The 26,599-nt window shown below is 48.5% G+C and overlaps 1 protein-coding gene across 7 annotated transcripts in view; it reads right to left on the reverse strand.

The window, feature by feature from the left end:
* Window positions 1-26,599, reverse strand: part of SNX29 (sorting nexin 29) — a 413,174-nt gene that overhangs the window by 98,519 nt on the left and 288,056 nt on the right. For 6 of the 7 annotated variants that reach the window (XM_036411104.2, XM_036411105.2, XM_036411103.2 and 3 more), the window contains 2 exons: window positions 20,889-20,944; window positions 16,823-16,904 (listed from right to left, as the gene is read on the reverse strand). The exons of the other annotated variant lie outside the window; for it this stretch is intronic. In XM_036411104.2, the coding sequence (XP_036266997.1) occupies window positions 16,823-16,904; window positions 20,889-20,944 (138 nt within the window). The remainder of the gene's footprint in view (window positions 1-16,822; window positions 16,905-20,888; window positions 20,945-26,599) is intronic. 7 annotated transcript variants of the gene reach the window in all.

The raw sequence follows: 26,599 nt of genomic DNA on the forward strand, positions 1-26,599 counted from the left end.
TAAACTTATTTGCAGCTCAAACTGCAGCTCAAAACCTTATTTTGATTACTTGTTTAGGGAAAGAGTCACATTAGAAAATGCATAAGAATCCCATTTGCATGATGGGTGATGAAGCAGGGAATTACAGTTAGGGAAAAAGAAATGAAAAAAACCAGCAAACCCTGAATATTCAATAGCCTGCACTGAACCTAAAGCTCACATTCTCTTCCACATCCAACAACTCTTCTTTCCCACGCTAAGCCATCTCCTGCATCCTTTACGGCAATTTGGTAAACAGAGCGACTGCAAACAGTTGCACTTTATTTTTCCTTTTGATATTTTATTCAAGTATTACTTTTTATAGTGTACATTTATATTTTTTTATCTTTTATTATTGAGAGTATTACAGATGTTCCCTTTCCCCCTTGTCCCCCACCATCAGGTTCCTGCCCCCACCCCAGGCAGCCTTCATCACTCTATGGTCTGTGTTCAAGAACAATGCATATGTGCATATAAGTTCTTTATTTACCCCCCCCCCCCCCCCGCCAAATTCCCTCAGATTTCTCAGTCTGCTCCATGTTTCCATGTCTCTAGTTCTATTTTATTCATCAGTTTACTGTGTCATAAGTGAGATCACGTGATATTTTGACTTTCTCTGACTGGCTTATTTCTCTTAGCATAATACGTACTCTCCAGGTCCCTCCATGCTGCCTCAAAAGATAATCGATCCTTTTTTTTTTTTTTTTTTTTTTTTACAGCTGCATAATATTCCATGTACCACAGCTTTTCAATCCATTCTTGCACTTTAAATAACTGCTCAATGGCAGTCCAAGTTTCACTGGATTTCCTTAGCAGCTCTGCCCTCAGAGCATTCTCCTTTCTCCCACTGAAATAGCTGGCCTCTCTCTGGTCTCCCAGGCTTGGCGTCATTTCTAGTAGGACACATCATCAGGCTCTGTGGCAAGGGAAGCCGGCCCAGAGAGTCCATAAGCTGAGATAAGGAAGCCAACAAGGAGGACTCCTGAGCCTTCTTCCCAGCGACTCCTGGGGTTCAGCCTTCCCTGACCACCTGATCACAGGCATGGGGCCTTGGCAGTTTTATTAACATGAAGCAGTTTCAAGTACAGCCAATGCTTTAAGTCACTTTTTAAAAAATTAACCGCCAACTAAATAGTGAGTTACAAGTCGAGTGATTCCTGTAGCTTAAACATATTTTTCCTTTTAATGATTTTCCTCTTTGTCTCCATCATTCTTTGTCACAAAGAAATTCCCAGTTTTTTTTGTGTGTGTAAATTAGAAAATATATTAATATAAAAGGGTAAAAAACACATATACATACAAAATCTCAATACCCAGAGAAAATCATTTTGGGTTCATATCGGAAGCTGCAAAAATGTCAGTCCGTGCAGATTAAAAATTTTAATTATTTGCCAACTTTTAAAAATAAGGGGTTTTAATATTTAAATCCAGGTTTCCATTTTTTTAAAAGCCTGAAGTATCCGGGGACAAAGAGCCCAAATTCCTGCTCAGTGACAACCAGCTGGCACTGAGAAGTAGCTGACCTGATTTGTCTCTCGCCTGCACTCTGCAGATATCAAACACATTTTAAATGCTGGGGATTACTGCTTTGACAGGACTAACCTACATATCCTAGTTAATACCTGTTTTTTCTTATTTTATCATATAGAGAAGTAACCTTCCAAGCTGACATAAAGGATCTACATCAACATCATGGCTCCATAATACTGCCCTATCTTTCCTGACTTTTCTATAATGTGTCACTTTGAGGCACATGGATTCCTACTCAACCAGATATTCCAGGTGCCCTCTCAGCAGGGCCCCTCCTCAGGGGAGGACAAGGCCTCCTGGCCCACACCGAGTGTCCCTTCTGAGCAAAAGCCCTCAGAACCAAGCACGGTCTGCCATCTCCTCTTCTCCCTCTGCCACAGAGAGCAGGAGGCCTCAGTGTGGGGCAGCGTCTTTCTCCTGGATCCTGGCAGAGACCACGTGGAGCAAAACCAAAACCAACCCAGGGTGGACGTGCAGCATGGGCGGGGAATAGACATGTAATACACAGTGTTGGAAGGTGCACAGATTTGGAGATGGTCACAAAGGCAAAACTTAGCCTCAGCTGACTGATATATTAAAGGGTTAAAGCACTTTTTAGATAACTAGAAAGACCTTTTGAAAAGGTCTTTCACCAGTGCTCACGCCTGGCCCTGGAGGTCTAGGCAGGATGTGCAGGGGCAGTGGCTCTGGGTGCCCACTGGCTCCCGTACAGGAGGTCCAGACTGGCACTGCAGAAACATACCAGGTTCTGTGGCTGAGACACAGATAGTTCTTGGTGTCAGTGGTGCCCAGGAGGGGAGGAAATCAGTCTCCCAAAACACGTAGCTGTAAGCAGCCAGATGTTCACAATATGCAGGGCACTTAGGAAGGAAGCCTGACCAGGGAGGCGCTCCCCCTCGGTAGTCAGGGGAACTTCAGAATGGCACAGTGGTATAGTTTGTCCCTGCCGCGCAGGCCGCTCATGGACACTCCAGAGCACGTGCCCTGGAAGAACCAGGCCAGGCCTCCCCAGGATGCAAACCCGGCCAGGTGTCTCTCTCTTACCCTGTCTCTGTCTGCCTGTCTCCACTGGGTGATGAAGTAGAGTGGACTCGATTTGAACTGAAAGTGTGCACCAAGGCTCCTGGTCCTTCTCCTTCGTGGGACCTGTGGTCTCAGAGCCAAAATGGTTTGCTGCTCCCCTATCAAAAATGCATGGGTGATAATGCAGAGGACGGAGTCCCCGAGGGGACACTGTGGCCTAGGACATCTGTGGAGCTAATGACTAGCAACAGTTTCACTCTGTCTGACCTCCTTGAAATCCATCTGCCACTCGGGGCTTTAATCTTGGTTTCTCAACATGTGCTTGGTGATCCAGCTTTCTCCGCTCTCCTGGCCCCTCTACCAACCTAAGCAACCCACATTATATTTAGAATTAACCAGCTGGACTCAGTTTAGATTATCCTAATTTTGTTGGCAACATCCAAAGCACCAGAGTAAGGAGCCAGTCCAACATATGCCTTCTTCTCCTGATGAGGCCTAATCAGGGTGTGACCTTGGCCATGGAAATGTCATAGAGCTTCTTTACAGCCAGTTTGGTCTGGTGCTTGTTGGCCTTGACATCCACAGTGAGCACAGTGTACTGTTGTTTTCTATCTTCTCTATGGCTGACTCGGTAGTCAGGGGAACTTCAGAATGGCACAGTGGTATAGTTTGTTTCTCCTGTTAACCACAATCAGCACCTCTAATGGCATGGATCAGTCCTGCCTACATTTGCATTTAGATAAATGCAATCCCCTGGTATTTCTTTTTTCCATCTAGCTTTTTTCATTCACCCATATCACAGCATGCAGTTACAGATCTTCATTCTCCTTGCTGTCTAGTGTTCTACTGTGTGAACATACATCCCATAGTTGGTTTATACACTCTTCTATCAATGCGCATGCCATGTCTGTTATTTTGCACCTATTCATGTGGTTAATATTTGTTTTCCCCTCACTAGACTGTAACTTCATGATGACTAGAATCTAGTCTACATGTCCCCATGATGTAATCCAATCTTTCACACAGCACCTGATCCATAACAGAAGACAGAAGGAGAGTGGAGTAAGGAAAGAAGGGGGAAGAATGGAAGGAATACATGTTACAAGTGTACCCAAAGATAGTACGACAGCCTAAAATACAAGGACTGGTGCAGCGAGTGTGGTCGATGGCTGAGCATTGACCTATAAACCAGGAGGTCACGGATTGATTCCCAGTCAGGGCACATGCCTGGGTTGTGGACTCGATCCCCAGTCGGGGTTGTGCAGGAGGCAGTTGCTCAGTGATACATTCTCATCATTGATGTTTCTATCTTTCCCTCTCCCTTCATCTCTGAAATCAATACCATTTTTTAAAAAAGAAAATAAAATACAAGGTCTGCTTCAACTATCAGGTTAAAGAATATCCCAATTCCTGCTTGCTATAAGCCCCTCTCTCTGCATATTCACATTAAATTATGCCCTTAGGTTCTTATACAATTCCTATCTCTTATTGCCAAAAAAGATATTTAGCTGTTATTAGTAATAATTTGCAGATACCAGAAGTTTCTGGCTTTCAAGGTAGGCTGCTTACAAGATTCTAGTTGCTCTAGGAGATGCCCTAAGACAGAACATTATTGTCTTTATATTATCAATACATCTAAGAGATAAAACCATTCACAATTTATCTATTCAACTTTCTTTGTAAAATTTAATTATCTTTTCAACTTTCTTTGTAAAACTGCAAAAAACCAAAAACCACATATCAGCAAGAGGAGGGTGGGCTCTCTCACATGCGTGTACACACACACACACACACACACACACACACAACACACACATGCTCCTGCACAAGACAGAGAACAGAAAGTGATCACAGGGCCATCTGGCAAGGGTTCAACCCTTGAGCAGTGGTTAGACCCTAGACAGACCCCACACTCCACTCCTGAAGGATTCTTCCCTTTACCGTCGATGGAGGTTGACCAGATGAAGTCACCACATTGCCATGTGGAAACAGAAGTTGGCTTCTGGCACCTGAAACACACACCTGTGAGACTTTAACCCAAACACATGCAAAGCCGAGCTACTGGTGGTCCTGCTTACCTCTGACCTACCAGTTCAGAAGAGTACTTGACCTGATACTTCCCTCTGTGGAGCTCACGCTCTATGGGGAAATTATGAATAGCCCAGACACAAGGCCCTGCCTACTTAGCTTCATCTTTTGCCCAGATCCACTGGCTCCTAGTGAAGATTCTTGCTTCCCTAATGCATGTATACACATGTTTGCCTGTCCTGTCATTTAATAACTATTTAGCAACAGGCACTGACCTAGGTACCAGGACACAGCAGAAAAATAATACAGCTCTCATGGAGAGGGTGTGAGAGATGATAAACAAGCAAGCACATAAACAGCAGTGCTGCCAATTAACAAGACGGAAACACGGAGGTACACATGTGTATTAAGTATCTACTATGTGCCAGTTACTGTGCTTGACGTTTTTCCTGTATATCTCACTTGATTCTCATGTCAACCCTAGACATGAGGTAGTCAGCAGCTAACATTTTACAAACAAAGAAAATGAGACAGAAAATTCTCACCTTGCCTAAGGTCACACAGTTGGTAAGTAATAGAGATGGGTCCTGCATCCTGATTCTTAAGGCTCCAAAGCCCAAGGTATTTAAAAACCAGACTAAGAGAAGCCAAGCCAGCCACGGTGCCTTTATTTTTCATAAAAAGACCTAGAAGTCCAAAGTGATGGGTGCTACTCCTAAAAGACAAGCCCACTTTGTGCTTTAACAAATCCAAGCTAAAATCAGGTCAGGGAGAGAGTACAAACTGAGGTCCCAAAGGAGGTTTGGGGGTCTAATCAGGCCTTTCAGTTCCCAGGGCCTGCTAAGCCCTTAATCACGAATACCTAAAACCCCACTGTGATGTGTAGAAAATTTTCTCTCAATGGTGGAAGGAATCCTAGATCTTTTTAAATCTGTTTTTCCTTAAAACAGATGGGATAGTTAAGGAAAACATGAGCCTCCTCTTATTCCTACAACTGTAACTAGAACTCTTCCATCAGAGCATTGTGAGAGGTTAAGGGGATAAAACCATCCACCATCTCCATCCATCATCCTTGTCATCATCAACCATCATCATCTACTATCACTGTCATCATCATCATCTACCATCCTCACCCATCATTCTCATCCTTAAGCATCACCATCAACTGTCAACCACAGCCATCATTACCATTACCATCATTATTTCATCAACCTCAACCATCACCATCCTCCTCCCTAACCAATCATCCAATATCCTTATATTTATTTCACATTCTCTCTCCTTTCCTTCTTAGGGAAACTTGGGTACGAACAAGGCACATTGTTCTCTTAAAGATTATAGAACTAGAAGGTCATCTAGCCCTAGTTTTGTAGCTTAGCCCTGCTACTCACTAGCTGTGTTACAGTGGATCTCAGTTTACTCATCTGTAAATAGAGATAAAAATACTTCCCCTTACAGGGTGGTAGCAAGGAATCAAACTTATGTATATGAAAGCCTCAATAAATGTATGTATCCCAGTGCATGTATCCCAATTCCTTTGTTCATAAATAGATTCATGTGAAAATGTGCAGGGGAGGGGCAGACTGGGTAACATGACTCAGTTACTTCCATAGCCCAGCCTGAAGCTTCTTCTAAATCACATGTTGCAAAATGCAGCTTGTTTTCCTTTCCTCATCATCTGGTAACTGAGTTGTTCAAACCCTGATTCCCTCCAAGTCTGGCTCTCTGCCTCCAACCTGCCTCCTGCTATCTGGGCCACAGCTGACCAGTAACAGCGCCAAGTCCAGAAGCGAGGTGCCTCTTGCCTAGCTCTATGTCCTGTGTGGCAGTAGGAACAGCGGCTTCCCTAGACTTCCTGGACCTGAGAGCAACCACACACCTTTCACATTCTCCTCTCCACTGGGCCCTGCAAAGCAGCCTCTGCACACCGCCAGCTGGAGCAGCTTCCTCAGCTCACACAGCCAGAGAGTCTGACAGAGTCGCTCACTGGGAAGTCTGGCACGGAGCTGGAATTCACAGTCTCAGATGAGTCTACTGACAGCACAAGGAGAGAACCTTTAAAGGTTGGACTCAAAATGCTGTATCTGGAAGGGTGGGTAAAAAGTTCTCAAAGCGTAAAGCAACAGTCCCTCCCATTCTACCTTATTATGAGTCCTCAAAGCCAGAACTGGGGACAAAACCCCCACCAAAGCACTAGCGGTGTGCACCCCTGTTCAGATGAGAGCCCTCTCGGGCCAGCACCATCCAGGTTCTGAAGATCGTAATGGAGCTCACCCAGCGAGGAGAGACCCTTACCCACCCATGCACAGGGCCGTTGTTTTTATACACAGAAATGAAGTAATTACTATTCCCATGCCACAGGCCTTGGGAAAACATTCATCACGTAAACATAAATCATAATAGCTGACATTTGAACAGCTGCCTAATTGCTTGCAAACTGTTTCTACCTGCTGCCTCCCCCAGCCTGAGGGTGAGCATTGGGTGAGCAGCAGCGCCCTGCTCAGAAGAGGAACCTCCGCTCGGCAGCACCAGCTCAGAGCGCCAGACCACAGCTCAGGTCATATGTGGCTGAGGGCAAGATCAGTACATGGTAAGACCACCTGCCTTTGAACAGCTTTCCACGCTCAATTTTTCTTAAATCAAATAAGTCGATAACCGAGAATGTGTCTATCCTCGCAACGACACCCCATCTAGCCCGCTGCAGGATGACTGGATATAAGAGAGAGACAGATGAGCCAAAACATGCTTTCTGACTCCCACCTGCTGGTCTCCATTCCGTCCTCTGGAGGCCCTGGGAGACCAGCGAAAAACTCTGCCCTTGGGGTGAGGAGACCAGCAGTGACTCTGGCTCTGACGCCTTTGAACTGTATGACCTTGGACAAGTTATTTACTGACCATTCTGAGCATTTCTTTCTCCACCTCTAAAATGGAAAGAATGTCTACAAAAGCTCAGGTCTACTGCAGCAATGAAATGAAATAAGACACGGTTCTTCAGCAGGTCAGTCACAAAACTCCTTGCTCCCCAAGATTTGGAGACCAGGAAACAAAAGAACACTCAATAATAAGGGAAATTAATGACAAGCAGGAGACTGAAATAGAATAATTGACAAGAAAGGACAGTAATTGATGAGAAAATAACAAACAATATGTAAAACAATCGGACAAGGACACAAGTAGGCAATTCACCAAATAAAAAAACGCTAATGACAAATTAAAGTACAGATGTATGCTCAATCTCACAAATAATCAGGAAAATTCAAACACCAATGAAATATTTTTTTCCTCTTTCAAATTGGTAATGTTTAAAAGATTGGTAATGGCCAATATCAGCAATTTGGGAGAGCAATGTGGCTGGGCCTATTAAAATAAGAAGCACAGATACTCCTCCCCTCAGCAAGCCCCCTTCTAGTTATCTTAGGAAATGCCTGCAATGTGTGCAAAGAGGTATCTACAAGGATAACTCTGGCAGCTCTCAGTTTGCAGTTGTCAGAAATAAAGCAATCTAAGCATCCATCATCAGAATTGCTGCATACATGATGCTTCTCTCATAACAGGAAGGAACCCTCTGTAGAAACTCAAGAAAGCAAGGAGGAGAGGTCAATATACTGAGGAGGAAGGCATGTATTCTGTGATCCCATTTATGTCCAAGAGAATAAACAAGAACCGCACCAGCATTCAGGGTTCCCATATAAAGCAGCAGTTCTCAACTTGGAGTGACTGTGCTCTGAAGAGACATTTGACCATGTTTGAGACACCCTGGGTCGTCACCACTAAGGGGAGTGTGGAAGTAACTGGGTAGAAGCCAGGGATGCTGCTCAACATCCTACAGTGCAAATGTGAGCCCCACCACGAAGAACTGTCCAGCCCCAAATGCCAACTGTGCTGCAGCCGAGAAACCCTGGTGCAGAGATACATAACTGTCACCAGGCGGCTCCAAGCCAAGCCGGGCTATATGCGCCTGGGGGCTTCCGTGGACACGTGCTGCTTGGGCCCACCTGACACCAGTCCCCCTCCTGCAGGCGAGCTCATCCTCACTTTCCTCTCCCGATGACCTCTGCTTGGGGAGTAGGTATATGACTTGCAAGCACAGCACTCGTCCGGACACAGTGATTAGTGTAGACAAGGGCATGGCCCATGCGAGAGAAAGGCCATGAGAATCCACTCCAGGACTGCTGTCCACACTGGGAGAAACAGAGGCCTTTTCCACGAGGCAGCTGAGCGGAGGGGATATCCGCCAGAGCTGCCTGCGCCGTCCTGCCTGCAGCCTGGCTAGAAACAGAGCCATCCCAGAGCGCCAAGCAGCTCTCTCCAAAGCTGGGAGACAGTCCTCATGCCACCAAGTTTCCATTAGGCAGCTAATGAGGGTCCTTTTTTCTTATGCCAGTTTAACCCAGGTTGATTTCTCCTTCACCCATGCGATGCATAACCCTGGTGCAGAGATGCATAACAATAAAACGGGTGTAGGTCAGAATTAGTATCTCGGTCAGAATCGGTGGTCAGCTAGTCCCCACCCTGCCCCTATGTGAGGAGCCCTGGCTGGATGTGAACCGGGATCACATCACAGGAGCAGGCTGGGACCTGCCAGAGATGCTGCATCCAGAGGGCCCTGACTGTCCATGTGTCCAGGACTGCACAGATTCCACTGCTACACCAGCCCTTTGACCAACACACAGCTCCCTGAGCAAACCTGCCCCCCGGGAAAAGCACAAGGACAGAAGCATTAGGAGGAAACATCGCTTCATCACTCACGACTGAGCAGGGCTTCCTGCCTGCGGGACTGCTGGTACGCGGGGCCAGGACGCTGCTGGGGCTGTCTGTGCGGCAGAGGATGTCAAGCAGCCCTCTCGCATCCCCCATCCACCCCACCCTCTGGCCTGGGTCCTGTAAGAGACATGGCACAAGTCTAGGCAGTTTACAAGGGCTGCTCCAGGTGATGGAAGGCAAGTGTCCTGGAGAAGGGACATCTGAACACACTGAGCAGGAGACGCCAAAGTTTCAGAACCAAAATCATTATCCGGTGTACGGAGAAACCCCCAGATACCCAGAGAAAACCCCAGAAACCAGTGCAGATGACCAAGCCATACCAGGAAACTCCAGGACTACAGCCAGACAAAACAGGCCCCCTTCCTCTTCCTACCCACTCTACTTGGAAAACAATTTTTTGATAAAAGGATCATCGTCAATAAAAATATTCTACATCTGATTCCTGTTATGAGTGGAGATCTGTTTTCTTTGCTGATCAGGTAAATTTAGTGGGCAATGGCATATGGCTGCTGAGCAGTGGTCACCAACTGGTGGGTGGCCCACGGACCACTGGTGGTCCGTGAGGTCCGAAAGGTTGGCAACCACTGCTTTAGAGCATATGATGAAAAGCAATAAAGTCCCTCCCATTTTAAGAACAAAAACATCACCGACCAATTAACACTTGTTTCAAGTCTGCATGAGAATGTTAACTGGTCATTAAAAAGCTGCAGGCAAATATCATTAGGAGTGAGCAAGTAACAGTGCCAGGGACCCCCTTCCAGCACCCTGGGTCCTCTGCTGTCAAGTGACCCCCAAGAGCAGGCAGCTTGGGCTGTCAATCAGCAGGCTGACTCGGGCTCCAGGAGAAAAAGATGCTCCACCCCCCCCCCCTCCCGCCAACACTTTACCTAATCCCTCCCACCTCCACTTCCCAAAAGCTCTAAGAAAGCCTGCAGTCCAACAGGACAAAGACAAATCCAAGAGCCATCTGATGAGTGAAGGCAGAAAACATCTCCTTCCAGGCATGAGACAGATGGGCAGATAACGAGGGTTCCCCGCTTCCTCTCTGAAGGGAGGATGGAGAATGGGCAGAAGTCAGAGGGAAAGGGGGGGAAGAAGGGTGGGAGGGCAAGAAGTGAGGAGGAGAGAAAGGAGACACAAAACAGAGAGGGGAGGGGAAGGTGAGGTAAGAGGAAGGTGGAGGAGGAAAGGAGAAGGAAGAGGAAAGCAGAATGACAGAAAGGAAAATACTAGGAAAGAAGGGGAGAACGATGAGAAAAGAATTGTAGAGCAAAGAAGAAAATGAGAAGACCCCTGCCCCCACTCTGCTCTCCCAGTCCATCTTCCTGCCCAACGTCCCAGAGGGAGAGCGCCACCTGCTGGCCCTCAGACACAGCCAGACAGCTCAAAGGAAGCAAGTAAGGGGCCCTCTGGACTCTAAATGTGAGAGGTGTGCTGAGGGGCACGGACTGGCTCAACACATGAACCCAGAGCACTTGCACTACAGACCAGCTGGAGGAAGGCAGCCGCCTTAAAGGAGATGCGACTGGATCTTGGCGCAGAGAGCAGTGCCCAGGGTTGTCTTATGGGGAACAGGAGGCTCCAGCACTCAAGGCAGCACTGGGCTGGCACTCTCCCAAGTGAGGGCCCATGCTACCTCTGGTCTGATCTGAGTACCCACCCACACGCAGAAGGACTCAGCAAGTGTTCGATGAGTGAATAAATGACTGGGCTGGGACCCCTGCTCCTGGGCTTCCCTCTGCTGGCCTCTGGGGGGAAACGTTTAGAAACGCAGAGATACTCCATCACTAAGGCTCCCAGACAAAGTTCCCAGGAGTTTCCTATCCTGTCCTGGCTTCTGACCAGAGCTCCTCCCAGGGGAGATGTGAGGTTCATGGCCTTCGCTTTCACTACCCCATCTAACAACCCAACCACTCAGGACATAGTAAAGGGAAGAAAAACTGGGCCTTTCTGGCCTGGGTTGGGAAGCATAAGGGCCCACGTGGTACTTTATAGAATGTGCCATCTTTTCTCCATGGGGACTGGATGGGGAGAAGAATCCATCTACCTGTCAGCCCTGACCAGGTCCCTGGTCCTAGCCTATTTCATCCTCTGACGGACCAAGATAATGTCCTGGGAGGCTGCCGCATCCTTCCTGCTCAGATGATGACAGGTGGGCCTGTCACTGGCAAAGGGAAGGTCTGATGGATGCAGACACTGGGCCTCCAATTGTGCAGCATCCTGAGAACCTACAGCAACCCTCCTCTCCTGGGAGGAGACCTTCACGGCTGAACTATTTATCTTGATTTTTATTTTATTTTTATATTTTATGCAGGTGAGGGGATAGAAGTGCTGCCTGGCTTCCTGTGTAATTACAAGGCTCATTGAAACATGTCACTTGGTGCTGGGGGCAGGTGTCAAAGCCAAGGCTTCCAGAAGTGCGTGTTGATTGCATTCCAATCAGGACTCTAAGATGGTCCTGCCGAGTTGGTGGGGAAGTCCGTCTCGGCCACCACAGGGTCCCACTCCCATCCCCAGCCCTCAGGACAGTGCATGGTGCCTAGACAGCCCAGAGAGGGCCTCCAACCTGCAGACGCTGGCGCGCTTGCTGCCAGTCTGCGAGTCCTGCCGGGTTCTCTGCCCCACACCACCCAAGGCAGGCTAGAGCTCTGCCCAGCCTGGGGCCCAGACTCCGAGGCCTCCGTCCTGGTGCCCTGCCACCTGGCACTTCAGTCCTTTTCCCCGCCCCCACCTGTCGCCTCCGGCCAACAAAAACACAAAGAAGTCTCTTTTTAAAAAAAATAAAAACTTCAGGCTTTTAAAAAAACAGTAGCCAGGCAGGAAGATGTCTTTGTTGGGACTTGTACTTTCCCCAGAAATCTCCTGGCAGACAAGGTGTCAGGAAAGGGCCAGCTGCCTCTGACGGGGCCCAGGTGATGACCTCCACCAAGCCTCTGCGGCTCCAGTGGCGGAGGGAGGGTGGGCCACGGCGACCATGCTGACGAGGGCTCTGAGCCGAGCTTCATGCACTGCACTGAGTGCCTCCCAAACACCCCTCTTACCTTCCCATGTCATCACCCACCTCCGGCCTCACTTGACACCACCCTTAAAAACAGTATGTGAGGAAGTCAACTGCCAGGAGGCAGCTCTCACAGCCACAGCTCACTAAGAAGGGCAGGGTCGTGGTGCCAGGCCTGAGGCCCATCCAGCATTGGTGTCCCTTAGAGCCTGCTGCCCGCCAATAACTCAGAGGGAAGGGGGGGCAGGGGGGTGGGGGGTGAGGCTCTCTCTACTGCACTGCGGAGTAGAAGAGAAGATGAAAAGGAAGAGCCGAGAAACCCAAAGTGCAAAGAGCAAAAAACATCTCCAAAGTCCCAAACCACCCTCAGCCCACCTGGGCCCTGTGGTCTATGATTAACAGAACAATGGCGTTCCCTGCATCTCACGGGTGAATACCCTGCTCCAGAACGCACCGGGGAGGGGGTGGCTCAGGCTCCAGGATTCCCTACTGGGGGAGAGAGACCTCCTACACGCAGTGGGTCTTCCTGGGGCACCACCTCTCCTCCAGCCAAGCAGGGCTCTTCATCAAAGGGGACTCATTCTAGAAGAAAAAATCTTTGCTAAAACAATGCAACCTCTCCACAAAGGAGCCCTAATTACTTGTGCTGTGCAAATGGGATACTGTAAGCAGCCAGTGGTTCCAGTGGCTGAATGCCAAGGCTGCTATTAACCCACTCCAAGGCCCCATTCCTGCTGTACACACAGAGAATGGCTCAGGCCAACTTAGTGGCTACGATGTTTGCTTAAGATAAAAACAGGCAGGTTGCTTTAAGGTCTAGCGGCCTTTGCAAACACTGCACTAGGACACAAATTCAGTGGACCGCAGACCTGTTTGGAAGTCAGGGCAGTCGGGGAATAACATCAAACAATTACAAAGATAGAAACCAGAAACTAGTTGATTAACATGGATGTAACTATATCAGAGGGAAGTGATGGAGATCAAACCTGCAAGCACATCTGTGTTTGCACAGAGAGAGGAAGCGAAAAAGAAATAAGTAAGACCAGTTAATAGATTGAGTCTTGTTCCTGACATTTTATTTGTTGCTGCTTAATCATTCTCTCTCTGGCTAGTGTCTGCCAGCAGCCAAGCACTAGCAGGGGCTAGAAGTGTAAGAAATACTTATGGACAAAAAACTTGAATTAGAAAGTTCTGGGTATCAATTTTCCTTGTTCTGAAAATTGGTCAATTTACAGGCGAGGAGCATGGGAGCCTGTATTCAGAGGTGTGGACCTTTGTTAATACCCGACCTGCAGTCCTGCAAAGGGACAGCACTTCTGGCCAATCCCTGCGCCTACAGATCATATTCCTCTGGCATTTACCAGGGCATCTCCCAGGCAGATTCTCCGCAAAGCCTCCTGATGTCGCTCAAATGAAAGGCTCTCAGGGAATGTCCCTGAGCCCTTCCAGGGCGGTGCTGGGATTGGCAGTGGTTGGTGGCAATGTGTCTGCAGGGGACTCAGAAAGTGCCTGGCTCGGCCCCGCGCATGCCCTTGGCTCACGGTCTCAGGGATGCAGGATCCTGGTCAGGGTGGGCCTGGCCTTTCAGAATGAAGCAATTGCCTCATCTCTTTCTTCGATTCTTAAAGAGCTAGACTGCACCTTCCCTCATTCATAGAATCTGCAAACTGATATCTTGTCAGAAAATGCTATTTGGACTGAAAAACATGTTATAGGATGAGATGCTTCTCTGTGCCTCTGTTTTCCCACCCATAAAATGGAGATAAGAGTTTGTGAGGACTGAGTGAGCTATTTATTATATGTAACTCACACAGACCAGTGAGAGGCAGCAGCAGCTGCTTCCTAGACATGTTGCTATTATCACTGTAGGAAATGGTCCAGCGTCATACGTGGCTCAGCTTTTGTTCTGGAGGTACCAAGTAGAAGCATCATTAGCAAAAAGGAGAAAACAATGCATTCAAGAGGTGCTGCTTCCCCCGTTCCAACATCAAGAGAGGTTTCAGGGCCCACGGTGAGGGCTGCAGCTGCCCGGGTGCTGGGAGCTGCCAAACGGTGGCTAGATGAACTCTGGGCTGCGCCCCCTCCCCTGCACTGGCTGGACCACCCCTTGGGAAGCTCTTGTAACAGTGTATGGGGAGAGGGAGGCTGGAACGCCACTGTGACCGCTGTGGCAACAATCTCCCAGGCAACGACATAGCTGCTGTGTCCCTCTCATTTCATAACTGGCTTTCAGAAGCTGGAACCTGCCACAGGGTGAGCTTGGGGAAAGAATCTAAAATGGAAGGTCAAGGACACCTCTCCAGGGACATCACCTTTTCATTTCGCTAGGAATAAAAGCTATCGCTTCACTCTTCATCCTCCAGGGCAACACCCCGGCTTTCTGATGACCACAACTTGGAGGCAGGACTTGAAGGGAGTGTGTTTATTGGGGTTTGGGATACAAAGAGAAAGAAAGAGGAGATATTGAGAAATCTGTCCTATCTAATCCCCTTTTTTAAGTCAGAGCTGAGAGCAACATGTACACCCAGAGTCTCTGACACTTTGAGTGCTGGTGCTGCCCAGCTAAATGGGGAGCAAAAATGACTCTCGGATGCGAGTGTCCTTGTGAAATCACCGGTCCCTGAGATTTTAGGTGAGATGTGTGTGCCCTGCTCATGCTCCAACCTCTGTACCAGATGTCCACCAGCAGACCTTCCCCGGAGCCCAAACACACAATCATGTCTGAAGACCAGAAAGAAACTATCTGTCCTTTGGGCACCATGTAATCCTAATGCGGGTAAGAACATTCAAAGTTAAGTTACTGTTTGCATTTCACAAAGGAAAGCTGAGGTTTATTTAAGGCCATAAAATTGAAGCCAGAGTTTTATTTTCAAGTTCAAAATATATATATATGAAGGTAAAAAAATTCCTTTGGAGGAAATCTATATATATAAAAGGCTATCTAAAAACAACCATTGCAACCAAACGGACGACCGAACAATAGGCTGTGTGGGGCAACTAGGCCCATAGGAGGTTAGTAAGGGGCAACCAGGTTGGTGGGGAGGGTGGCAGTTGGGGGTGACCACACTGGCAGGGGGGGTAGTAAGGGGCAACCAGGCCGGCGGAGGAGGGGGTAGTTGGGGATGACTACACTGGCAGAGGGGCAGTTGGGAGTGACCAGGCCAATGGGGGGGGGGGGCAGTTAGGGGCAATCAGGCAGGCAGGCAGGTAAACAGTTAGGAGCCAATGGTCCTGGATTGTGAGATGGATGTCTGATTACCGGAACTGGCCTAAACCAGCAGTTGGATATCCTTCAAGAGGTTCCATATTGGAGAGGGTGCAGGCTGGGCTGAGGGGACAACCCTCGTGCATGAATTTCATGCACTGGGCCTCTAGTATCTTAATATCTGAGATGACTCTTCAATGGGTCAATTCCCCACCAAGAAAAATGGCAACAAAACGCAAGGCTTTTCACAGAGCTCAGGGGAATAAAAACAAAACTCAGTGGACATTGTTGTGATACCAGAAGCCAGCAGAACCGGAAACAGCTACAAGTCAGAGCTGAGAACAAAACAGTGCCAGGACAGGTGAACACCGATGGCTGGACATTGGGATCCAGGGAGACAAGAAAGATAGAGAGAGGATAAGGAGGCAGGGCTGGAAGAGGCATCAGAAAATCAGAGAAAAGATGGAAAATTGGGGTCCCAGTTGTTGAGGCAAAATTACCTCCAAAACAGACAAACGTTTCAGGGTCCCAGACACTCAACCTGAGCCAGTGGGTGGCCTGCTCTACCCCAAAGAAAAAGAGGAGACATCTATAGTTTTTGTTTGTTAACCACCTGTTGCCCCTTCTTTGGAAAGAGAACCCGAGTTTACATGTGGGAGCCACGTCTCCCCTCTCAGACACATGGTCAGATAACATCTACCCTAGCCCCAGTGACAGCAGTGGTCACATGGTCCAAACCTGGCCAATCACAGAAGCCCATCACCCAATCCCAAGGTGAAGGAATAGGCTTGAGATACAAGACAGACCCAAGAGAAATGCTGGGGACATGACTGAGACTCCCCGGAGGCCAGAGTCAGCGTTGCTGGGAGCCATCTCATCACTCATCAGAGAACAGCCGGAAAGGGGGCCTCATTAGAGCACCACGGGGGGTCAGATTTTTAGACACACAGGACAGGCGCTCCTGAGGCCAGAGCCACGCCCGGCCTCCTCAGTTCCCACAGAAGCCACAGAACGCCCCTCACACGCTGTGTGAACCGAGGGCCCATGGCCACACTGAGAGGCTAACAGTGTGAGAAGCCACCTGGCCCCCTCCTGTGGACGGAGGACCAGTTCCCCGGGAGCTGGCTGCAGAGTGCAATGGCTGCAGCTGTGGCCTCGCAGAACAGCACAGCACGCTACTGCCAAGAGGCCAAGACCAGAGCAATAAACGAGTCAGATCTCCCCCAGAGCTGCCAACCTGGCAGCCAGGAGCTTACCTGATATACGTGGAATGCATTCGCTGCTTTGCCCCGGAGAAACACGGATGGGATCCAGACGTTGATCAGCGCCCGGTTTGATCTGATCAAAGAAAAGATCAAAATGGGTCATTTCAATTTACCAAAAATCTTTTCCTCTAAGATGCAAAACGTTTATGGCAACGACTCTAACAACTTAACAGTAAAGGGCCAGTTTTAAGTTGCATTACTTGGTCCCCAAAGATTATTCTTAAAGGGCTTAGTTTAAATATATATATATATATAATTTACATTTTCAGTTTGTCTTCTGGAATGTGAACAAGCTGCCCCTCAGTTCTGAGTATCACATTCATAATGTATATGAGCCTCTGAAGAGGAGGATAACCAGAAGCCCCTGAGGATACTGCGGAGGGTCGTGCGGTAATGGCCCCAGGGTCTCTGGAGCACCGGGGGGAGTCATGCTGCCTCCTCACTGTGCTCACTCTAGACCCTCTCCCTGTTTTGAGAGGAGAACCCATGAGAAGAGAGCTCAGGAGATAAGCAGCCATGACTATGAGAGCAACAGCTGTGGGGGAGGGAAAACAAAGAACGACGAGGTAGAATACCAGGGAGCCAGGAACAAAAACTTTGTGCATGGCTCACATAAAACCAGACTTAAAGTCAAATACAAAATCACTTACCAAGTACCCAACAACTTATGCCTCCATGCTTTTATACATATTATCTTAGCTAATCCTCATAGGCTATTTAAGGAACTTTCAAGGGTTATTATTTTGGTCATGTGACAGTCTTGCCTCCTTGAAGGCTTTCAACTCAAGTTATGAGTCACTGGGTATACACACCCCCTCTTTCACCATCCAGCCCACCACCCCACTCCCACCAGGCTGGATCCAGGCCATGAGGAGCTGATAAGCTAACTGTTGCTGAAACATCAAGACCAATCATAAGAGCTATCCAACCAGCACTGTGAATGCCTGAAAGGGCTGGGAGGTTCTGGCCTTCCCCCACTAGAGCTACCCCAGGGCTACTCCAGAGCTACTCCACGTCCCTCCTACCCCCCTCCCCACCAGCCCTCCTTCTTGCCAAAGAGCTCCTACAAAGCTGCTCTCTCCTGTCTGGGAATTTGAGATGTTGATCATGGAAGAGTCCATGACTCAGGATGTCTCACAACCTCTAGAATAAAGTGCCATGACTCAGGATGTCTCACAACCTCTAGAATAAAGTGCACTTTATTTCCACACAGAAATGGTCCTCTCCTAAGCAGCATTTCTTCTAAGCAATGAGGTGCTGACCTAGTTCATTGAGCAAAATATTGATCATTTCCCCAGGGCTCCAAGTACAAACTGCAATTCTAAGCCACAAAATTGGTTTGTATATCTAATGATAGTCTTCTTGTAAAGGTCCCCCAAATTGTACTTGTGCCCAAAGTGTTCCCCTTTCATTTATGTCGAGGTGGGAGGGTGTTTGTGTGTGTGTATGGGGAGGGGGGTGCAGAAGTGCAGCTAACACCCTGATTTCCATTAGCCTTCCTGCATTGCTAAGGCCAGATAACCTCCCGGCATTTCTCCCTTTCAGAGCACATACCACACTGCACTGAACTGCCTGTTTGAACGGCCCTCTCCCTCCTAAATATTAGTTCATTTGCTCATCCTTTTGTTTTTCACTCATGCATGAAACAAGTAGCTATTGAGAACCTACTATGTGCCAGATACTATCCCAGGCATGAGAGCGCGAGCAATAAAGAAAGCAGACACAGGCCCAGCCCTCATGGAGTGTGCACTTTAATGGGGGAGAGGCAAATCCCCATAAAAATCACTGGGCTGTGGTCGGAGAAGATACTTTGTATGAACTTCCCTCTGTTTAGATTTACTGAGACTGCTGTGTGGCCTCGCCTGTGGTCTATCCTGGAGAATGTGCCATGTGCGAATGCTGCTGCTTGGTGGTATCTGTGCGCGTTTGTTAGGCCTTCCTTCCTCAGTGTGAGTCCAGTGTCCTGTTTCCTTATTAGTCCTCTAGTTCTTCCCATCATTGAGGGTGGGGTATTGAAGTCTCCAACTATCACGATAAAACCATTTCCTTTCATTTCTGTCCGTGTTTTACATGAAATGTTTTGCAACTCTGCTGTTAGGTGCATTTATGTCTGAACCTTTTACACAAACATTATTTAGTATCCATGCTGCGGGGCCCCGAGGAACACCGGCTCTAAGGAGAGTGGACATCGGGGGGGTCCTGCTTCTTTCAGGAAGCAAGGTTTGGGCAGGGCTTTGGGGAACACTGAGAGTTAGCCGAGTGGGGGAGGAGAGGCTGAAAATAGGAAAGGTTATTTCAGGCAAGGAATTAAAGTTCGTGAAGGGCATGATGTCTAGATCAAGACTGCCCAGATCTGAATCCTGCTCAAATCTGTCCTCTGTAGCCAGCAGCCATGTCAGGGGGTTGTTGAGGGAAGGAGTTAGAACAGCGCAGAGAAAACACTGTGTCTGCATGGGCTCAGGAAATAAGTTGATCGTCCTGAGCAGGGAAGACAGAGTGAGTTAGCGGTGCTGTTGGCCGGGGTGGGATGGCTGTGTGCAGGAGGGGATGAGAGCAGGCGAGGAAAGGAACCAGGGTCAGCAAGGGCCTTCTGGGCACACCACAGGGAAGATTTGGGTCTCCAACATGAGAAAGAGAAGCAGCGCATCCCTCTGGCATGAGTGGAGATAAGCACACCTGCGGAGGAGGCTGCACACCTCCGGGGAGATGAGCTGACTGGACCCGGCAGAGGCGGCTTAAGGCAGGGACTGCGACTCATCCCCCCCACCAAGGGCATGACATGACACTACCCTGCAGCAGGTGCCCGCTAAGTTTTTACTTTAATAAGGACTTCCTTCCGGTCACAACTGACACGTCTCGGGGATGCTCCTGTCCAGCTCTCTCCTGCCTTCCCAGCTTGGCTCCCCTGGCCCTCTGCCAGGCGTCTATCCCATTATCCTCCTCATGCTGGATTCGCCCCACCCCTGGGAAGCAACTCACCTTCAGTTTTCATGCTTCACCTCTTTATCCACGGAGACCTCCTTATCCTACCAATCTGGCTGCCACCTGCGCCTCTGCTGCAGCCACCCAGGCTCCGAGAGGCTCCTGATGTCCTCCAGGATTTTCATAATCCCACTCAATCGCCCCCATAACCCTGCGAGGCTGGTATCATAACCTTCCTCTTATGGATGGAAAGCTCAGGCCAGCGAGGTTAAGTGCCTGCCCGAGGTCACACCAATGTGAGTCCTGTAGCTGAGATGTCAGCACAGGCCAGCATGGCTCTGACAAGATGCTCTTTCCCTGCCCCGCCCGGCCCTCTCTCCAGAGGTGGACTCTCCCCAGATGACACCTTTTCTCAGAGGCCAAACCTTCTTCCCACAGGCAAGTGAATGAGACAAGAGGGGATTTCTGCTGCCTTAATCCAGGGCCCACTCCACTCTTTACTGATAATCCAAGGGGATTATCAGTCCAAAAACCAAGACAACCTGATCAGAAATATTCAGTCTAAAGGCCAACCAAATTCCTTAGGAGTTATCAGCAAAGACACCAGACAGAACTGAGTCTAATAAAAAATCAGAGCAACGCACTGAGCTATTGTTCTTTCCAACAACCAGGGATTATAGATTCAAATCCCCACGGAGACACCCAGTCAATGGAATGAATGGTGAGCCAGAGTCAGGCAACAGGGAGGAGTGCGGACTGCGGTCCACTGATGAGCACTTGCCCTTTTGAAGGAGGAAGCTGCTGCTCAGCTCAGACTATGGCTTTGCAAGGATTTTCTTCTTTGGAAAAAAAAAATAGAGAAATTTACACACTTTTATGTGGTATATTCCAACTCTTAAATGTCAGGCAAAAAATAAAAAATAAATTGTTTTTCAATACTGAAGGGGAAACATAAAACACAGCTGAAGGCCAGACTCGGGCTGCAGGCGAACACCTCCCCACCTCTACCAGAACCAGGCCAGCCTGTGCAGACTTAAACAGTGATTTCTGTTTTCCCGTGCGGTCCTTCTGGGACTCAAGCCAAACCACAGAATCCTATTTCTAAAGGGCCCCCAAGCAGATGCAGTGGACTTACATTTCGAAATCCGACAAACTTTGATCTTCGGATGTTTGACTCAGATCTCCAGGCACCTGTCGTTAGGAGAGGAGAAGGGAGAGAGAATGCATCGTGGTTACCATGGCTTGCATCATCACAACAGAACCCTGCCTCTCGTGATCCCTGAGCACCCCCTGTTCAGATGGAGGTGGAAAAGCAGGGCTGGAACACAATGAGGTTCTGTGCAAGGATGGCTAGAGATGATGTTACAGGAACAAAAATATGCCACGAGCGATCTCAATCATTTTTACAGAAAAGGGGCTAATCATCCTGCCGAGATAATCACAGGCACATAAAAGCGTGCAATTGGGGAGCTATCAAGGCCTAGTTAAAATCTGAGATGCAAGATATCAAATGCGCAGTAGAAAAAATTATCCATTGTTGCCATGATGAACATCACACCACAGACACAACCGAAGCATAAACACACCCAGCCCATGCCTGCCTTCTGTGGCCCCATCCTTCCCCTCATAGGAAAACCCCAGGCAGCAGGACAGGGGACGACATGGCTGAGTGTGAGGCGAGCCTGCCTGCGTGATGGCAGCCACTATGTAAAGCAGACAGCACAACGGTCAGCACTGGTGGCTGCTCAATAAATGGTGCTCACATCATCACACCTGGGGATACATTTCCTATTGTAAGCTGATCAAATCTGAACTGGTTAGAGCTTAAGAATGTGGATCAATCTGGCTGGTGTAGCTCAGTAGTTGAGCATCAACCTATGAACCAGAGAAGGTCATGGTTCAAATCCCGGTCCGGGCATTTTCCCGGGTTGTGAGCTTGACCCCCAGTGTGGGGTGTGCAGGAGGCAGCCGATGAATAATTTCCTCTCATCACTGATATTTCTATCTCTTTCTCTCCCTCTCCCTTCTTCTCTCTGAAATCAATAAAAATATATTTTTTAAAAGAATGAAGATCAGAACTAAGAGGAATCAAGTGGAACAGAGATGGATGTGGGATAGTTAGGGAAAGAGAACTTGTACTTCACACTGCACACCTGTCAGAGATTTCATATTATACGACCACCTTCAGTCTGGTTAACAGTCCCAGGGGTGGATTCACCCTTGCCCTCCCCCTCCCGCCCCCTACTACTCTACAGATGGACTGAGGCTCAGGGAGGCCACAGGAGTGCCCCCAGTCACACATACACAAACCAGACATGAGTCCAGGTCTGTCCAACTTCAAAGGCTTTTCTGCTACAAATTCCCCAGACAGAGGAAACACCAGTGAACAGGTGAAAGGAGAAGGTGAGACGTAGCCAGAAGCTCTGCCCTTAGAGCATTCAGAAGGTCCCCCTTAAAGAAACAGTAGGTTTCCTTCAGAGGCAGGAGAACCCAGTGATTACGGAGCCTGTGCTCTGGGGCCTCATGGCTCCGGATCCAATCCCAGCTCCCCCTCTTCCTGACTGTAGAGTCATGAGCAAATCACCCAATTTCTCTGTGTCCCACTGACTTAATCTGAATGGATATAACAGTAGTAATATTCATAGGTTATTCTGAGGATAAAGAGATTCAACACCTATAGAGTATGCAAAACAGTGCCTAGCAATTAGAAAGGCCTCAATAACTGACTTGTATGCTATAATAACAATAAGACAGTTACTGAGAAGGAAGAGCAGTATGTTCTGCTATCCTTGACACTAGACAGGAATCTGTCCTGCCGGCCCAAGGGGTGTCTCTCACCTCACCTATATATGGCAGCCCAGGCAGAGAGTGACTCAGCTGGAGCCCTCAGGTGTGAGCTATGCAGTGAGACAGGGCTCTAGACAGCAGACTTTGCTAAGAAGCTGCTTTTGAGAAATTCCTTCAAGCCCAACAAGGAGGAAACCTGCTGAGCAAGCCACTGGAAAACACTTCATTTTCAAATGATCAGGAACTTCTCAGTGGCCTTGCTGCTGGAGCGACTGTCATTTTCATGTGGGTGGCTGGGAGGAGAATGGTATAATCTACCAGGGAAGCCACGAGGCTCCATGTCCCAAGATCCCCAAAACATCTACATCCTTTGCCTCAGAAATCTCACTCCAAGAGCTTTTCTAGAAGAAACAACCAAAGACCAACATTCACATCATTCCCTTTCCATTGCTTAGACAAGTGGGGGGGGAGGGGGGAGGGGGAAGCAAACAACATAAAGGTCCAATCACAGAGGAATGATTCAAGAACTTGTGGCATCTCCACATGAGATGGCCAAGCTAAGGATGAGGTACACACATTCCCGAGGGTGCAAGCATAACATAATTCTAGAAAAGTATATTAAGAGCATAGTGACCGTGGCTATCATTGATGGTAGATTAAGAGTGGGGTTGGGGAGAAAAGGGCATATTTTTCATTTGTTACCTTTCTATAAGATTAAAAAAAAAAAGAGAGAGTATATTTTTAATGAACTGCTTTTTAAAAAGTTTAAACACACTTTTAAAGAAAATGATAGCATTCCACGTGCTGTATGGAAAAGAGCTCCAAGACTGATGATCGAGTGGCAGCAAAAGCAGGGGTAGTCAGTGGGTCTTACTCACTACCATGTGCAAAAAGTAAGATGAGACTATCAAGCTGCATTTGGTTGTTTGGGTCTGTTTTTTGCATTGAGAAGCTGTAGCGGTGAAATTTAAGACTCCAAAGAACACCTCTGGGCACTGGGGGTGGAGATTCAGGAAGCTGGTGTACAGCCTTTTATATCGTTTGAGTTTTGAAATATTATAACGTACTACCACCCCAAGATTTAAATTAAAAAGTATAACCCCACCAATAGAGTGCTTTTGATCAATTTTTAATGTCTCAGAAAAAAGCTGCTGCTCTCTGCTTAATAAAAAGCTGCTAAGGACTGCAAATGCCCTGTGATTCCCAAAATAACTCACAGTGCATGTGTGTCGGCAAAGTCAGAATGAAACAGACCTGAAAGATGACAGTGGGAGCTGGCTGAGAGGCCAGATGAGTTTGTTTATATATTTGAACTTTTCTGTACTTTCCACAATGAGGATGCATTAATTGTGTAGCCACATTGTGTATTAAGTGTGCTTCATAAATTATATTTTTTCCAACTCCTTCCCCCAATGCATTTTGCTAGAATGCAGAAAGCCAGATGGAAGGAACTTTGCCTTCAAACTCTTTGATACATCAGGAATGGAAAAGGGAGGGCAAAGGAAGGCTCTGAAGGCTCACCACCTTCTAGGCACTCTCTCCTCTTGACGGAGGGAGACCAATAGGAAAGGCTGGGACTCTTGAGCCTTCTCTGGTGGCTCTCGGCCTCTCATGTCCTCCAAGCTTCTCCTCAGCACCTGTGTCTCTCCTGGCGTAATGAGAGGATGGGATGGAGAACACAGATCGGAGAAGGGACCCTGAAGACACTGGCTGTATCACTATACCCTTCTCTGTCTAGAAATGCTGTCCACCTGGCTGGGTACTAGCCATGATCTGGGTTTACAGTAATTGTCCAGGAACAACAATTGTCCAAAAAGCACCCTCTGCTCCATACTTCACTTCAGTGTGGAGCAGAGGGTGCTTTATCAGAAACATACGATAACTTTCTATATTGATACTGCCCACCAACATCCCTGGTGGCCTCCTGAAGCCCCAGGAAACAGGGCCTCAGCCTCAGAGACTCCAGGTGGTGAAGCCAACCAACCTCACCTGAGACCCAGAGGACAGCCAGCGCCAACAGCCACATGCACAAGCTTATGATATAGCATAACCACCCAGCTGAGCCCAGTCAACCCAAACTATCATGAGATAAGAAAGTGGATATGTTTTTTAAGTCACTGAGTTTTGGAGTGGTTTGACATATAGCAATAGAGAAACAAAAAAGTAACTTGTCCAAGGTCATTCAACTAGTCAGTGACAGAGGTGGGCTCCCAATGATTGTGTTCTGGCTCCAGAGTCTGCACTTTGCACACTGAGCTGTGCTGCCTCCCACAGGAAGCCTCCGTGCTCTGCATCTGCACCTGCACACTAGGAAGCCCCATGCTCTATGTCTGCACCTGCACACTAGGAAGCCCCATGCTCTATGTCTGCACCTGCACACTAGGAAGCCCCATGCTCTATGTCTGCACCTGCACACTAGGAAGCCCCATGCTCTATGTCTGCACCTGCACACTAGGAAGCCCCGTGCTCTGTGTCTGCACCTGCACACTAAGAAGCCCCCGTGCTCTGTGACTGCACCTGCACACTAGGAAGCCCCGTGCTCTGTGTCTGAACCTGCACACTAGGAGGCCCCGTGCTCTGTGTCTGCACCTGCACACTAGGAAGCCCCGTGCTCTGTGTCTGCACCTGCACACTAGGAGGCCCCGTGCTCTGTGTCTGCGTCTGCACACTAAAAAGCCCCGTGCTCTGCACCTGCACACTAGGAGGCCCCGTGCTCTGTGTCTGCGTCTGCACACTAGGAAGCCCCGTGCTCTGTGTCTGCGTCTGCACACTAGGAAGCCCCGTGCTCTGCACCTGCACACTAGGAGCCCCCGTGCTCTGTGTCTGCACCTGCACACTAGGAGGCCCCGTGCTCTGTGTCTGCACCTGCACAGTAGGAAGCCCCGTGCTCTGCACCTGCACACTAGGAAGCTCAGAGATGGAGTTACCCAGATCCTACTGCAGAGCCTCAGCTGGTGTCGAGGGCAAGCGCTCAGGAGCAGACGTGCACAGTGTACAAGTGGGTCTCAGCTTACGCCTATCTCACAATCTGTTTTTGTCACCAGAGTGACTCTGATAGGCACCGGGCCTGGAAGCCAAGGTGCAGACCTGGCCCAGTCTAAAGCAGCTGGTTTCCCCTTGGAAGCCTGGTTCCTTCCCCATTTCCAAATACACAGGTCACCTTCCAGGCTCTGAGCTGAATCCTGAGGGAACAAATGGAGGCTCATACATTTTGAATTCTAATCCAGGCTCCCATCGTTAGTCAGAGAAGTCACCGGGCTCCAGTAAACCTCAGTGTCATCCTCGCCTACCCCATGGCAACCAGCCTGACTGCCCTACTAGACAGAATAACAAAGGGACCAACATGTGTCAAACACCAACAATGTGCCGAAGTATTCGTGCATTTAATCCTCAGATACTATGAAGCAAGTATGATCGCAAGTCACAGCTCCTTCCCCTCTGACCCCAGCCTCTCTCATCTTCCCAGTCCCAGCTGAAACTGAATTCCTGAGATGCCTTCCCTGACCAACAAAACTAAACACTGCCACCTTCATGGCTCACACCATTCAGCTGGCAACGACTCCATTCCGGTTTATCGGCACACTGGTCCTCCTGGGAACTCCCACGTCTGTTCTCACCATGACACATGCCATCCTTGCCTAGCACCTGGCACACCATGGGCATGGAATGAGCATGTGCGGCTGGTTAAAGGAACGAATGATAAAATGGGAGCTATGTTTCCACACAGAAATGTCATCCACTCGTACACTGCTCTGTAGTACTTCCCCAATCTCCATGCACGATAAGGATACATTAGTTTGGAGACCAGAATAACCAGAAAGTGAATCGTAGTACCTCTTCTAACTACAGGGCTCACTGTTCAAAGGAAAGGCAACAGGCAGGCGTGAAAGCAGCGACCCTTTGTCCCAGTTGTGAAATCACACCCCAATCTACGTTTCCAGAGGCACTTTCTCACTCACCCCTTTTCAACTAGCCTTCCCTTATGCCAGTGGTCGGCAAACTCATTAGTCAACAGAGCCAATATCAACAGTACAACTATTGAAATTTCTCTTGAGAGCC

This window comes from Pipistrellus kuhlii, unplaced genomic scaffold, assembly GCF_014108245.1.
Source record: "Pipistrellus kuhlii isolate mPipKuh1 unplaced genomic scaffold, mPipKuh1.p scaffold_m20_p_4, whole genome shotgun sequence".
NCBI lineage: Eukaryota > Metazoa > Chordata > Mammalia > Chiroptera > Vespertilionidae > Pipistrellus > Pipistrellus kuhlii.